Raw genomic sequence first — 15,848 nt, 5'->3', positions numbered from 1 at the left:
ATATATATATATATATATATATATATATATATATATATATATGTGTGTGTGTGTGATCCCACTTTCCTGAAAAAAAGGTCGGCACAATGAACACAAAAAGTGTCTCAAAAATGTCAAACAAACTCTTTGCAGGAAATCTTATACATCAGTACCATGGACATCTTTTTTAAAAAGCGTAGTTGGAACAGGCTTAGTTTACCATATAAGAACCTACCATATTAAAAACATCATTTTAAATACTAGTGAGTATTATAACTGCGTTTTATAAGGATAGTTGAACAATAATTTATTCAAAGCAGTGACTGATTGACAATTTGACTTAAAGTTTTGTCTCTCAATTCTGCTTATGCATTTAACAAAATTAAACAAATTATCATTCTTTAAGTATTTGCTTGTGATTGCTTTTTCACGTTTTAGCTTGCAATGTTTGTGACCAGAACTGCTGTTGTTTGATCAATTTAATATAAAGCTAAACCACAGAGCTTAAAAATGGCTGTTTCAAACATGAACATGTATTTTACACTAGTATTTAATTTTGCGTTTTTTAACATTATTTCAAATCTAGAGTTCAATTGTCCCAGCGAATGTTCATGTTCTGACTTTTACTCTTCTGTTTCGGAACGAGCGGAACCAAAATCCGCCGAATGCCGTCTCAATTCGGTCGCTGACGTCATCAAATTCCCGACTTTACATCCCGAGCTGCAACTCTTCAAATCGGCTTCCGGAAGTGAGATAGAGAGCGTGAACGAAGATACGTTTAGAGCTACGCAACAGATTGAGGAAATTTTAATGAACAATTCTGGTTTGAAGGAAATTGGGAAAGAAAGTTTTTCGGGGTTTCCCAATTTGCGACTTGTTAATTTGAGTGGGAATGAAATGGAACTTTTGTCGTTTGAGGCGTTTTGGAAACTGGAAAGTGAATCAGTTACAGGTACGTGCTGTCTACTACTACTTCAGCATATGAAAATAGTAAGCTCGGCTCAAATTGTAAATCAAAAAATGTTTGTTGATCGAATTCAAGCATATTTTTTCAGTGAGTTTTATGCAACTCAAAATGTCACACGGGATTTTTGCGAGACAAAAAAAGAGCGAGATTTTTGTTGAAAATTAGGGACATTTAGTGCAATTGCTTCGCCCTTAATTATTTCGAGATTGCCAAAGATGTGATGAAAATAAAAACAGTTAGGAAAAACTCAATCTGAGGCGCCAACATATTTACCAATAATTCAATATAAATTCTAAAGTAAAACCATTTAAAAACGAGCTACATTCTGTCTGTAGTGCTTCGCAGATGATTACCTTAAATGTAACGAAAGACGGAAAAGAAATAAAGTCAGAAAAAAATGTACAGAAAGAAATAGCGTGTCAAATTGGTCTGCTCGACGAGAAATTTTACTGATAAGGAAGAAGTTGTTTACTTGCAATATGAGGTATGCTCTAGTTTCAAGCCAATTGCGCTGATACGACAAATCAGAATCAAATCCTCAGCAATCGAGCACCGCTATAAGCTGATTAATGATAGGAGTTTAGGAATAGTGATAAAATAAAACGTCTCAGCGGAAAAGCTTCCTTATCTAAAACCATCAAACTCTAAAAAATGTCTGGGTTAGTTCACTTGCAACTTTTGCAGGTAATCAAAACTGCAGGTAACAATACCTGAAAAATGACCAGCAAACAATACTATATTTGAGTTTTACCTAGAACTTTCTGACAAACTCCAAACGACAGTATTATATTAGGTATGTATACTTTGACGTGAAAAGGATTCGAAAAATGTGAACAAAGTGAAGGTGATATTTCTGATTGGACGGTTAGAATATTTCAAAAAAGTCGTCCGAAAACAAGAAAATTTTAGCACAAATTTATTTCCTATCAGCTAGAGCTCTTGAAGTTGAGAATTAGTTTTGAGGTGGCTCTCAACTCGTTCACTTTGTATTTGCACGGCTAAAACTGTTGCATCACATAGTAAATGGTGAGAAATTGATATGGGAGCTTAGAACACATAACAGACTTTTCCCTTGGTAATTCACTGGTAGTTTTAAAAAAATCATTTTTGCTATTGTGAAAAATCTACCATAAACCTCAAAATGGCCTGCGTCTTAATTGATTTAATGAAGAACGTTTCAAGAAATCAAGGGCAAGTGATTAAGTTAATGTGAGGAACATCACAATATGTCCAAGAACTACACAACCATTTTTTTTGTTTTAGGTCAAGAAGGGTAAATCAAACATCTGAACCATATTCATTCAAATCAAACGTCTGAACCAAATCAAACGTCTGAACGTATTTTAGCTACTCTCTATTTGTTTCAAGTTAACTTGAAAAATCAGGAAAATTTTCCTTTTATCACATTTTAGGTTGTCGGTATAAATTGTGTTGTGGCAAGTTTAAGGTCAAAATTTTATTCCATAGTATTTAGTTTTTTAGTTATTTCGGTAAACAGAGGATTGAGTTGGTTTTTTTGGTACGCTTAAAGTCTTACTAGATTTTGGTAATATAAGAATTATGACAGACTTTAAGGAAGGTACGGGTCCCAAAAGCTTATTCGCAATGTTCGATTACCGGGTATAAATTTTAAAAACAATCTGGTTTTCGGCGCAGGTAAGAGATTTACTACACAGCATCAACTTTTTTTTTACTGCACGCAGGATTTTTTATAAATATTTTTGTCCTCCTCTTTCAATTTTTGTCTGCACAATCGCATTTTTGCGAAAAATGAAATAAATTTTTAGAGTTTTTAACCTTAATAAACTTCATGAACCGTCATTTTGATATCACGCCATTCATTTTATCATCGCGAAAACGTTCAAGGAAATCGGTAAATTTGTTGAGGACGATCTTTTCTTTCATAACGCCAGCTAACAATTCGTTAATTCACGTGTATTGGTTTTTTTATTGGTTGATTGGTTTTAATTTTTTTTTCAAAAAAAAAATTTGTTTCTACATTTATGGATTGAATCGAATCTTTTTGCAGTCCGACAAATGGGTCAACTATGTCATTAATAAATTTTTTATGCTCCACGCATTAGAGAACCTATATGCATTATTAAAGATATCCGGGCGTAAGAAACCTTCAACGGTTAGGAAAATTAAGTAAAAAAACAAAAAATTATTAAAGCGAGTCGGACAATATTGAACATAAAAACAATATGTGATATAACGCGAAAAACTGAACATAGTAGTTTAAGGTGAACTTTCGATATCAAGAGAAATCTTTCTTACCTGAGTTTTGTGAAGTGATATTTAAAGCTGTCCTCTAATTCGAACCAAAACGTTGCCTAAATTTTAATTAAATGACAAAAATATCAGAGTACATAATCAAAGTTTGGTCGATAACTTCAACCTCCCCATCATCAATCATAAAGCAACTCGAAAATAATTCTTGTGGATACCAATGGCGCGCTCTCAGGTTGTGAGGACAAGGTTTTAAGTAAAAAAGCTGCACTTTTACTTGCTATACAATGTAAGGATAAAAACTTATTGTAACCCAAGCCGTAAACTAAACCATATAATCTAATCTACATCTAAACGGATCTGAAAATGTTCATTTTGATACGTACTTTAACCACGAATCTTAATTGAGGCCAGTTTGAATTCAATTATTAACACAATTAAATTCTTCATACTAGTTCTCGCGATCATGACAATGGTGTCCAGAACAACCGACCAGCAAAATTTAAATCTGCAGAATGCTGAATTTTGTACTGTCCAAATGTCTGTTGTGGCAAATGTTAACCACAAATGTCATTTGTCGCTAAAAGTAGTGCAGAGAAAAAGACGAAAAAATCAACAAATACTGGACCCTTGTGGACCTACAGGTAGTAAACTTGTTTCTTAGCATGTACGGCCAAGACTCGCTCTCGATCATTAGGAGTCTAATGAGTCCTAAGTAGGTATTAAATACTCCTTTTAGAGAAAACAGACTAGGACAACTACATTTCTTTCAAAGAGAGCGTAATAACGGCAGAAAGGGCGTAATAACTGCAGAAAGGGCAGAAAGGGATTTTCTGCCGTCTATTAGTGTTAATTTTTCATCAAGGGCTCTCAAACTTGAGATAGATTGTACTTTTGCAACTCCTCCTCGGAATTGAATGCTGTTTTAAGAGTATCGAAGTCAGAGTAGCGTGCTTCTTCTATACAAGGCGTTTGAAATTTATCTTCAAATTCTCCTACTCCTTGGACACGGGAAGAAATGAAGCCAAGGAGTAGGAGACTTTTAAGATAAATTTCAATGTGTTGTATAGAAGAAGCACGCTACATTGACTTCGATACTCTTAAAACAGCATCCAATTCCGAGGAGGAGTTGCAAAAGTAAAATCTATCTCAAGTTTGAGAGCCCTTGATGAAAAATTAACACTACTAGACGGCAGAAAAACCAGCAATGACACCTTCTGAAATGACACAAGACGCGCAGTTCAGAAGTTAAACAATGACGTGTGCAAGTTCTTCAACAGGTATCAGACGGCAAATAAAAGAAGAAGCGCGATATAATTTCGAAAAACTTTAAGAAACCAAAAGTTAAGTTCACTGGTATCAGTGAACTGTTATCTTTTTCATTGGTATTTTATGCAATAGATGTGGAGGCGAGCCACACATCAAGAAGCCGGTTTTGAACGAATAATAAGACACCTGTGGAAAGAGCCGGCACTTTGTTAAAAAGTGCAGAAGTTAAAAAGTGCAGAAGTGCTAAAACTTACTTGAAATACCAGCTTATTTCAAGTAAGTTTTAGCAACTCAAAATCTTCTGAGAGAAAATAGGTAAACTTGGTGGTTAAGAATCTTCCAAGACAACGTTGAGATTGTACTCTAAAAGGGTAAAACAAGTTTAACTTGTCTTTGAAACGGGAGTACATTCCATAAGAAAACTACAAATTTAGAATGCAGGTTGATACCAGTGCTGATATAACCTTGATATCATCATTCATCTGGACTGAGTTTGGTAAAAATCAGTTAGACTGGAGAATCAGACCTCTTGAAGCCAATGATGGTCATCAACTGATGCTTCTGGGATCACTCACATGTGATTTTGGGAGGAACAAAATTAAATATAAACACTTCAATTAGCAGTTGTACTGTCTGACGAAGAATTTGGGATACTTGGGCGAAGCATACTACCACAAGAAAGCAGAAACACAGTGTGTGATGAGAGACTACTTGCAGTCAAGGTTAGAAAGCGCATGTGAAACTCATGCTGGGATCATACCCAATGTTCTGCTGGGCCATAGAGATACACCTACATTTAAAAGAGAGGGTTAAAGGGAAACTTGCGACCGCTGTAAGACATGGAGTTTTGGAGGTTGAGCAACCTGATGGTGTAATTAAGGCATCAATTGTAATGAGGCAGCGGGACAAAAATCGGACTTTGAGTTTGTGCATGGACCTGAGAGTTTGCATTATAGAGCAAAATAACGGAAGAGATTTTTCTAATCCTCCATATGCTGAGCATGTTCCACAATCCCCATGAGCACTCATTGTTTGGCAAAATTGATCTGTCAGACAAATACTATGAAATTGAAATTGACGAGGATGCAAAAAAAATTGAACAATCAACGAATCTCGATTATTTTTCAAGATCAGCAGGCTTCCTCGAGGCTCGAAGAACTCTTTATCAAGCTTCCTGATTTTCTTCGAGTTAACTGTCAAAAAAATCAAGTGTGTGGTCATCTTTCAATTGTACAGGTATAGGGAATAACGAAGGAACCTTACCACAAGCAAATGCTTTCAATAAAATTTGACTACATGAGACAAATTTTACTGTCAACGAAAACAAACGCAGGTCAAAGCCGGTCCGATTCGTTAGTTTTTGTGGTTAATCTGCTTCTAAAGAGAGAAAATCGCTAGACCCGAAGCAAGTAGAGAAAATCTAAAATGCAATGCATTCTCAGACATGAAACAACATGAGTCTTTTGTTGGTTTATCGAATTTTTGCGGTCAACTGATACAATTTTTAGCAACAATGATGTTAGTTTTGAAGAAATTTCAAAAAGAGAACTTTAGATTGATATAAAAGAACCAAAACTTTTTAAGACATCACAATTGAATTGTGTTCTAACTCATTATTTCAGCCCTACAGCTTGACAAAAGAGGCAACCGTTACAAATAAGGCCTCAGATAAAAGTAAGCGGAGTTGTCTCACTACAGACAATTATCACTCGCCAAAAGTACTATTCCAATATTGATTGACTTTTTATGTGATCACATTTTTGAAAAACAATCATGCGTGAAATGAGAATCACTCTACCTATTGACGACAAAACTCATAATTATCTCAAAATTACAAAAACGACACCAGCAAGAATTACTAGAGGGGAAAAGCACTGATGTGATCCGACTACGAATTGAAATACACAACCGGAAAGAAGATTGCCCGTGCTGCTGTTTTGAGCCTACCAGATTTTAACAATGACTGTGACAATATTGGGGTCTGTTTTGCCTTCAGCAATATATATTGCGTACAATCATCCTGGTAACCCAATCAGACATCAAAGCTTAGCTGGAATCGAATAAAACATTTCAAGATATCATCAAAAAAATGAAGAATGGTTGTTGGAAAGAATGCTCTGGAGCTGAGAAAGGCTTTCAACATCGGTGAAAACCTATGACCGTCCACTACGGAATGATATTTCGTTGTGTGGTACCTTTCACTCCACCCAAAATAAGACTTGTCGTAATGGTCAGAGTCCATGAGACCTATTCCGGAAAAAATGCAACAAGAAGAATAGTTCAGATGGTTGCCCGGCATCAGTGAAGAAGATTTTTAATACGTCAGATAGTGTAAAGAAAGCCGAGAATAGAGGCCCAGCCTGGGGACAACAGTATCTACTGGGCCAGAAGCAGACATTTAGGAAAGACTGCATTTGGACCAGTGTTTTGTTAAGGACCAAGGTAATATCTTGTTAAAAGAAGCTTTCCCTGCTGGAAACAAAATTTCACAAACAGAGACAGTGTACTTGAGAAAAATTTTTTGCAAAATTTGGTATTCCAAAAACGTTAGCATCAGGCTATGCTCACGAGTTTGTAGGTTGTGACACAAAGCTTTGGTGCGAATCACTGGGGACTAAACTGAGGGAGTCACCCTCTACCATCCAAGAACAAATTGACCTGGTGGGCGGCTCACAGTGGTACCGGCTGTTCCAGCCTGAAGTCCAAATATGAAGGCATCAATTGGTGCTTTCCTACAGAGGGCAAGGAATACACATGGAACACTTCCAAGACGCGCGGCAGAAACCCTGCGGAACTCCAGTTGGAACTGGAATTAGGACATCCAGCTGTCAATGATTTTGATCTGTGAAGCAGTCCTCATCAAAGCCACGAGCCGTTTACCAGCAGTTCCAGTCACCTTTTTTATCCGCAAAGAATTGACCACTTCATTCATCCAGCCGGAAAAATAAAACAAGACAGTGTTTGTTAGAGACAGGCAAATTTCACGGCTGGAACCTGATGACATCAGGTATAATTTACTAATCAGCAATATACTGACTCAACAAGCTGAGAGCAGTAGAGACAACAACCTTCAGAGGCCAGGAGAACTTCGAGCAGACAAATAAAACGGGCCGAAATATTTGGAGCAGCTATCCCTAGAACTTTCGTAAAAAGAAGAAGAAGTATGTGATATATCGCAGAGTACAGAACTTAGGAGTTTACTTTGAAACAGCGATCTAAAAGCAAAGCTCCCTTGCTTGATGTTGTTGAAAAAATATTGAATACTGTTTCCTAATTCGAACCAGACTCTTCAAAAATTTTCAAACCACAAACTTGTCAGTGTACTTAAACCATTCATTTGGGTGATTTATTGTCTAATTATTGTATATTATTGTATATTTATTGTATAATTTAATCTAATTATCATTAAGGATGATCATGGACCATCTCACCTATCATCCCTGTGGATACCAATGACACGCTCTCAGGATAGGACGACACATTACTAAAGGCAAAAAACTGCATTAATAATTTTCATATAGTGCATGGGGAAAACTTGTTCACACCTAGGTTTTAAGTTAACCCATATCAGCTAATCTATAACTTGACGCATCTTTAAATTTTCAAACTGCTAAGAACTATAATTACCTGTGATTTTTTGTACATTTAGGACATTTTGAATTCAATTATTAAAGTAATAAAATTCTTGTTACTTTAGTAACTGTTTTCTTATCCTAAACATTTGCGTCCTTTAAAAATTCAAATTAGGCGAGGAGGCTCGACGTTAATGTGCGTTCGGACATTAAGTTCCGACCCCGCTCATCTGCAGTTTTCACTTAAAAGTCTACCAGATGACTAAGAGATTAAAAAAAGTTAACACATCAACATATCGTTCAACAAACTACTAACAGAATAAAACAATGCACTCTAGAGCGCCTATGAGACTTGTGGCTACCATAATATGACGACCAAAAAACGGCAAAAAATTAAATAGTTACAAATATTAATTGAGACCAAAACTTCTGTCCATTTTGTGAAAACCACTATTAACCAAATCAAAATGGCATCAGAAAAAAATTCTACTAAAAAGATTACCCGGTTCTTTTTGAAACAATTTATGGGCTTTTCCCTCAATGCAACCTGGCAACAAGTTGACTAGAAATTAGCAAAAACGGCAAAAATTTATCAAAAAATTGCTTTTTTTAAAACAATAGAATTAAATTCGAACTGATTAGGCATTAAATATTACGCATTAGGCGTAAACATTACGCATCAAAAGAAATCATGGAGAGAGTCTTTTATACCTCAATAGACAGCAATTGAGGCCTTTCATTTTCCAGGATATGTCATACGACTACAAGAGAACGACAAATACAGGCAAAAATGAAAAATTTGCACAAAAAGTTATACTCGAAAACCATGTTCCCCCAATCAAATGAATTTTAAGCTGATAACTAGAAACAAAAAAACTACGTTTGCATTTTTTGGGGATGATAACATTTTTGAGTCAAATGACGTCATTATTGTGACAAGCGAAAAGAAAACAAAAACCCTCAAAAAAGGGGCAAATTTGTAAAAATCACGAAATTGGGTTTTACGAAATCTGCTTATTCCAAGTAGAAAGACCATTTGAGGAACATAAAACCGTTATGAAAGGCAAATAGTATTACAAAAGTTAAATGATTTGAATTGTATATAGAGATGCTTAGCTACAATTTAAACAGAAATGAAATTGGCAGATTTCAAAAATCTATCATTTTTTTTAAAAACAAATATTTTCAAAATTCATAGCCAACAAAAACTATCGACTAAAAGAGTAGAAAGTTTGTCTTGCAAATACTCGAAAAACTAATTGCGACTGTTCTTAACGAGACTAAACTATATGACTATAAAATAACATTAAATATAAGCTGAACTAATAAGTTTCACAAACAACTTTATGAAACCACAGTTTTTGAAGCTATTTAATTTATAAGATTTTAACCGCGAGAATAAACACTCTTCATTTGCGTCTCCTTTGATCATCATAACATCTTTTGTAAAACGACTAACCACAATAACTGAAAAGTATCTAAAAATCACAAAACTCTTCTGAAACAAATTGCCTAAGCCCTGAAGACATCATTTAAAAATTTTAAACAACAGAAAAATTATTGTTTGATTCAACAAAAGACTATAAAGAGCTCTAAATAATGACGCCAATTTATGCAAATTGATACAACATTGTAAAATACGAAAGAAAACGCAAACCAGAACAAAAAGGGATAAGGTGAAGAATACTAATATTCTTTTTTTTAGAAATTTAATTCGAAAGTCAAAACAGCCATTAGTTATTTACCGATATCAGTTATTTAAGCTCACTGGTTTATCTATAGTTGGTCACTGGGCGAGACCTTTGATTACACAATTTTTGGCACATGACAACAAAAATTAACAACAAATAAAGGGCAAAAATAAACGCTACCAATTTCTGCAAGAGAACGTTTTCACAGCTCTTCAAACTATATGTTATGCAGGCAAAAATTATTCTATGTTTCAAATGTTGTAAAGTTTTTTTCTTTTAGATTGTTAAATAATGTTACAATTTACAAAAGAACCAAAAATAACAGCAAAAATGGGCAATTATGCACAAAAATCCGAAATTTTTGTATGAAAACTCGTAGTACCAAAAGCAAGAAAACCTTCTGTTAAAGCAATCGGCCACGAATTTGGTTTTTATTCTTTAAAGAGGAAAGTTTTGCCTGTACTTACTGAGAATAAGCAAAATGTTGACTAAAATTATATAAAAAATTGACAAATTCAAAAAATCACAGACAGTTCCTTAAAACAAACACATTCAATAACCTAAGAGACAGTAGGTAAGAACCGAATGAATGGAAAAGGTTCACATGCACCCTTACAGGAAAAAAATTTAGATCTTTGAGTGGTTAAACTTAAAAATCAGACCGCCAAAATAATAACAATTGAAAGCAAAAGACAAGAGTTCAGTTAAATTTTACTAAAGCTCTTCCTCAAAGCCATAAAAACCCTTTGGTTCTCTGAAAACAAACAGAATCTACATTTGGCCTCAAAGTTACGTAAATTGGAGCTGTCATTAACGGAGCCTTAAATAAAAAATATTGTCAGCAATTAACATTAAAAAAACAAAAACAAAATATTTTGAAAAAGGCGGCATCAAAATACGAACCAAAAAGTCTCTGATTCTAAGAGTCCATGATATTATCGAACCTCTCCCTGATTTTGTCGCGCGCCCCATAAACCAAGTGTTCCAAGTGTTTGCGAATTAGACCAATTGTTGAGTGGAATTCTTCAAATATTGAAAAAAAAAGATACATTTTTTATAGTTATCGATTTAAATCTGCAAAAACGGCAAACTTTTAATTCCAGAAGACTTTCATACGGCGCCTAATTGCAACTAACGCTTTGTTTGAGATTAAGGAGCCTGTGTTAAGGTTTCTAGGTCACTAAGTCTGGCAAACTTTAACGAAGTGGACCAAAAAACATATTTTGTGCCATTTTTGATGAAAGAAGTTTGAATTTTGAAAATTTTATCAAAATTTTTAGTCAAAAAAACTTCAATCAATCAATTCAACAACGCTCTTCTATCTCTAACGGTAACAAAAGCACTCTGCCGTTAAAAATTTTAACTTATTTTGAATTATATTAGCGAAATTTTTCCAAATTTTAGCAAAAATTACTGAAAATGTGAACAAAAACAGTCGAATGTGAAAATGTGAACAAAAATACGAAAATCGAAAAAAATCGTTTTGATTCCGTATTCTACGCCGGTCGAGCTTTTTAATGACACCACTCACAATTCTCTACGATGAATATATCGGTCGGCCAAAGTTGACTGAACAAAAAAACCCAGTTGAGTATATAGTTCCTCCCTCCCCACTAAAGTGGGGGTCGGAACAAAAAATGATTTCCTGAGTAGTCCTAAGGCGGTCACTGCAACAATTTCTATAATATGTAAATATATAATCTGTCAATTCCGTGATCAATTATCTGTAATCAAGAAAATCTAAATTCTAAACCTCCTGAATCAATGACGCAAGTTCAGAAAAGGTTAATAATAATAATTGTAATTCTAATTTAATTCTAAATAAATCTGTTTCATCTCTTTTTCAGTGGATCTATCTGGCAACCCCTGGCACTGTGACTGCAAACTAAAAACAGAGCTGGACAGGATATTCCATGTAGCTTTCTTTGACAAGACTATTCTAACTTGTGCCTCTCCACCGGAGTTCAAAGGGGTAAGATCAAGTTCATCTCTTCCACTCAGACCAATGAAAAAAAAATAAAAAATCCGTGCAATTATGAATGAGTTTTTCAATTTATGGTCCAACTATAACATCTCCAGAGATTAAAATAATGGGTAGGTTTCATCGTTTTATCAAGACAAACCCCGAGCCAAAGATTTTACAAAAAATAACGCGAAAAAGAGGGTAAAGAGTGTAAAAATAATGATTTTTAACCCATTAGTGTTGCCATAATGATGGTGAAAAAAGTGGAATAACTTATTTTTACACAATTAAATCTTAAAGAAAAGATTAATTCCAAAGGTAGGAAAGTTGTCAATCATTGAGTAGTGAAAGTTCTCGAGTTTGCTTTATCAATAAAGATTAGTACATATATCAGAACCGACTGACCAAATTTTTTTGCTAAAAAAGTCTAAAGATAACAAGGCTATTGGCATAACTCTCTTCCTCTACAGTTTTATATAAACCACTTTACTGTCAATATTCTTGAAAAAAATTCAATTATGTTACGTCTATCATTTTCTGCACAAAAAGACAAAGAATTGTCCTAAACAAAATCATTAAGAGCTGAACTCCAACCGGAACGGAGTGGTTAGATTCCTGAGTGATACTTGAAGAACTTGATAAAATTTACTCCTGATTAAATTTGTGGATTTTGATACAACAACATTAATTATCAATAACTATAAATGTTTTTGAAGCAAATAAAATCAAAATTTGTCAGAAAACGTTTAAAATTTGGTCAGTTAAGCAGATTAACATAAATCATTTTGTGTTGTCACACTTGTCCCTCTTCGCCGCCCTCGAACGTTTTTTTTGTTTTCATGAGCTTAGGTGAAAAATCTGATGGTTATTTTACACTGATAATGGTTTGCTTTGCCTAGAAAAAGGTGACACTATCAATGTCAAATGAAACCATAATGCATGTGCTGACGTCGATTTCCAATGAAACTTTATAACTTTTTTATGCCAATATACATTGAAAAACTTGCAATAATGATTAAAACTTGGTGTTAGTTAGTTAACTCACGTTGGAGTTAGTGGAGATAGAAAAACAGACCTGCTGACAAGAAATACTTAAATCAAGTGAAAAACTTTACTTTAGTCGAGCAACAAATTTAGTTTGAAGTTGAAACTGATAAAATCTTGACATAAAGCGTCCTAAAACTCCAATACATCCTTATGCTACTAAATTATGTCCAATAACACACAAGGGATCAGAAGGGGTATGTTATTTCAAATTTTAGCAGTTGGCTATTCGAAATATCTCTTATTTTCTTTCTATTATAATAAAAAAGAATCAGAAACTGACTTGAAACAAAATGATATGAAGCCGAAACAAAAAATATATTTAATTCTAGGCACTTTAGGTCGTCCCTTGCCGACTATTTTCGGGTTAATTATTTGACTATAAAGCAATAAATGGTTTTAAGGCTGAAAATTTCACTTTGCGCTCATTTTGGTTTCACTTTGAGTTTTCAGGACTTTGTTTCTTCTCCTGGGACGAGATACATCGAACAGCATTTGGATATGATAAAGTGTTATCAAGATTTGCCAAGATTTTGTCAAGAGCTGCCAAGAAATTTTATTGGTTTATCTTGATAAGATCTCGCCAAGATCTTATCAAGATTTACCAGGAAATGTTGGCATTTCCATTTTATTGGCAAGATGTTCCAAGTTTTGCAAGAAATGTCAAGATCATGCATGTCTTATTAAGTTGTCATTTTTTTCTTTCTCGGGGTTAACGAAGTATCACTTATCATATTCTACCCTTACTCGTTTGGGGGGGGGGGGCAGTTTTATTTTGTCGTGAGGTGTTTTTGTTTGTTTCAGAAACCCTTTCACCTGATAGCGGAAAAAGACGTCTGCACCAATCTCGAAGGGGCCAAAATTGGAAACATAATCTTTCTATTAGTCATTTTACTGCTGGCTATAACATTCACGATATTCTGCGTGTGTTACTACTACTGTTGCTTAATTCGTGAAGAAGAACTCGAGAAAATGTTCAAACCCGACTCAAATGTGGTCAAATTTTACCCAAAGCTACAGAGACAACCCAGTGAGGAGAATTACGAGTATGAGGAGGGGGTGCAGTACGACAGTTTGCCCAAAAAACCCAAAAAGTCGCCCTCTTTCGGCGATCGGTCGAGCATGCGATCAAGCTTCAACAGCAGAAACGGCAGCTTCAATAGACCTAATTATCAACCAGGTTAGTTTTACAAATTTTGTTATATTCTGCAAATAAAAAACATGTTGGCAAAATGTATTATAGCCACTTTAATTTTTAATTTTTCTACTCATTATTGTTTCCAACCGTAACAAGTTTTCTTCCCATTCTTCCGAGAATCCAAAAATTTGCAAGAACATTACACGATCATGAATTTTGATCGATTTTTTAAATAAATTCAAGTTACGGAACGGGTTCTTATAGCTTAATTCATAAAAACACACATTTTAGAGCATCAGAACAATTGTTAATTAATTCTTCAAGATCTGAGTTTGAATCCGGTTATCACTAGGGAGTCGTTCTCGTATTTTCTCAATCTCGGCCAATGTTGAGTTTCTCAGCAAGATGACCGAACAAAACATTGCAAAAAAGCTTCGGTATGTTGTGCGGCATTGTTGTTTTTGAACAAAAAAAGATGCGGTGCAATTTGGTTTGAACGGAAGCGTTGGTTTTGAGCGTAAGAAAGCGTCGCCTGCGTACCATTTTTTGGCCCAATTATACTACCCTCAAGGTTGACAAACTTTATAAAATTAAAATCATTTTCACTTTGTATCATTTTATTGCAAATAACAAATTCGTTTTCAGATTGGTTCAATAATTTTATATATCATTTATTAAGTATTTTATTAAGTATTATTAAGATTTTTTGACATTCGATTTAGTCTTACAAGAGTGAGATCCAAGTGGCTTACAAAATGACAACGTGAATATCTAATCACATTTGGTTTAGATGACAAGCGTCTCAGCAACCCACCCAATCAGACCCGCCCTCCTCTTAACTCCACCTCTCTCAGTCGGAAGATTTCACGCAATTCTTCGGCCTCCTCATTCAGCAGACCCAGAAGAGACACCAACAACGACTTTTCACCCTCCCCCATGTCCCCGATTAGCCCGACTAGCCCTCAAAGGGTGAAGTACCCCAATGACAGAAGGAACAGCAGTGGACGTATGAGAGATCAGAGGAGAGATATCAGTGATTTTGATGACCAATCTTTTGTGTAGATAAAAACAGTTGGAGTGTATATAAACGAGCAGATCTTTCACACTAAATTTGCCATATTGAACGTCATGTATAATTGTATTTCTCAAAAAAGAAATTAAAGAGAGATATTAGCTTTTATTGAACACCCATTTTTAAAAATAAGACCCATAATTATTATTACGATGCCATAATCTTCAAACGTGCGATAAAAAATAGTAAGGCAGACCCGAGATTGGCTCCTTTTACAGCCTTAAGGTATAAAGAGCTAGGGCTACTTATTTCTGCGCGCGAAGTAGGCTTACCTATATCTCTCAGACTAACCGACTCGGTAAAACACTGAAGATAAACTTCTATTATTACGGTGGTAATAAAGCACAGCACCGGATTCAAAAGTATACACATGGTGTATCCAACTAATAGACTGGTTATAGTTAGTGAAGTTCTCTCTATATAAAAGATAATAGTGTCTTCTCAGTCTCTGATTGGATGGAGGTGTACATCCAGTATTTCTACTGCTTCATCCATCCCGGGTTGAGAGTTTCAAATCCGAATTTGTGGACTGTAGCAGAAATACGTTGGATGTGTCATCCTCAATGAAAGGTGTGGTGAAGAGTTGTGTTCTCTCTGAAGCAAAGTTGTGACTTGTGCCGTCGTCTGAAGTCCCGGTCAGTAAAATGATGACTAGTGTCGTCAGTGAGGGGTTGGTCTTGATTGCAGAACCTAGTAAGGGTGCCAGTTACAGGGTGTGCTGGCCAGTGACGTCTGTCCTGTTAGATTATGCCCAACTACTCTCACTGTCAAGTAGTGAGGATTTGTTCCCAGTTGGAGGAGCGCTCGTAGTCCGTAGTCTCTGTCTGGTTTCTGTATGAGGAGATTTTTGTTTATCTCCACCTGGTACAAGGTTTGAACCAGTCGGACTTACCAGCTTACCTTCTGGTGGAAATCAATTATGTA

General features: G+C 35.1%; 1 protein-coding gene across 1 annotated transcript; it reads left to right on the top strand.

Moving 5' to 3' along the window:
• The first annotated feature begins 381 nt into the window (after nucleotides 1–381).
• On the top strand, nucleotides 382–15,037 carry LOC142351591 (uncharacterized). Its single transcript, XM_075403707.1, has 4 exons — nucleotides 382–931; nucleotides 11,555–11,679; nucleotides 13,519–13,894; nucleotides 14,643–15,037. The coding sequence occupies exons 1-4, from the start codon at nucleotides 490–492 to the stop codon at nucleotides 14,912–14,914; spliced, it is 1,215 nt and encodes a 404-aa protein (XP_075259822.1). The 5' UTR covers nucleotides 382–489; the 3' UTR covers nucleotides 14,915–15,037.
• Nucleotides 15,038–15,848: the final 811 nt, after the last annotated feature.

This window comes from Convolutriloba macropyga, chromosome 13, assembly GCF_964194025.1.
Source record: "Convolutriloba macropyga chromosome 13, txConMacr16.3, whole genome shotgun sequence".
Taxonomy (NCBI): Eukaryota; Metazoa; Xenacoelomorpha; order Acoela; family Convolutidae; genus Convolutriloba; species Convolutriloba macropyga.
Note: the sequence above shows the minus strand (reverse complement) of the source record. Positions and strands in the feature narration are given on the sequence as shown.

Bases quoted from the DNA above. Each gene is read 5' to 3' on its own strand.
- LOC142351591 (XM_075403707.1), top strand. From the start codon at position 490: ATGGCTGTTTCAAACATGAACATGTATTTTACACTAGTATTTAATTTT. The intron at 932-11,554 runs GTACGTGCTGTC...TCTCTTTTTCAG, and splicing joins GGAAAGTGAATCAGTTACAG to TGGATCTATCTGGCAACCCC. The intron at 11,680-13,518 runs GTAAGATCAAGT...TGTTTGTTTCAG, and splicing joins CTCCACCGGAGTTCAAAGGG to AAACCCTTTCACCTGATAGC.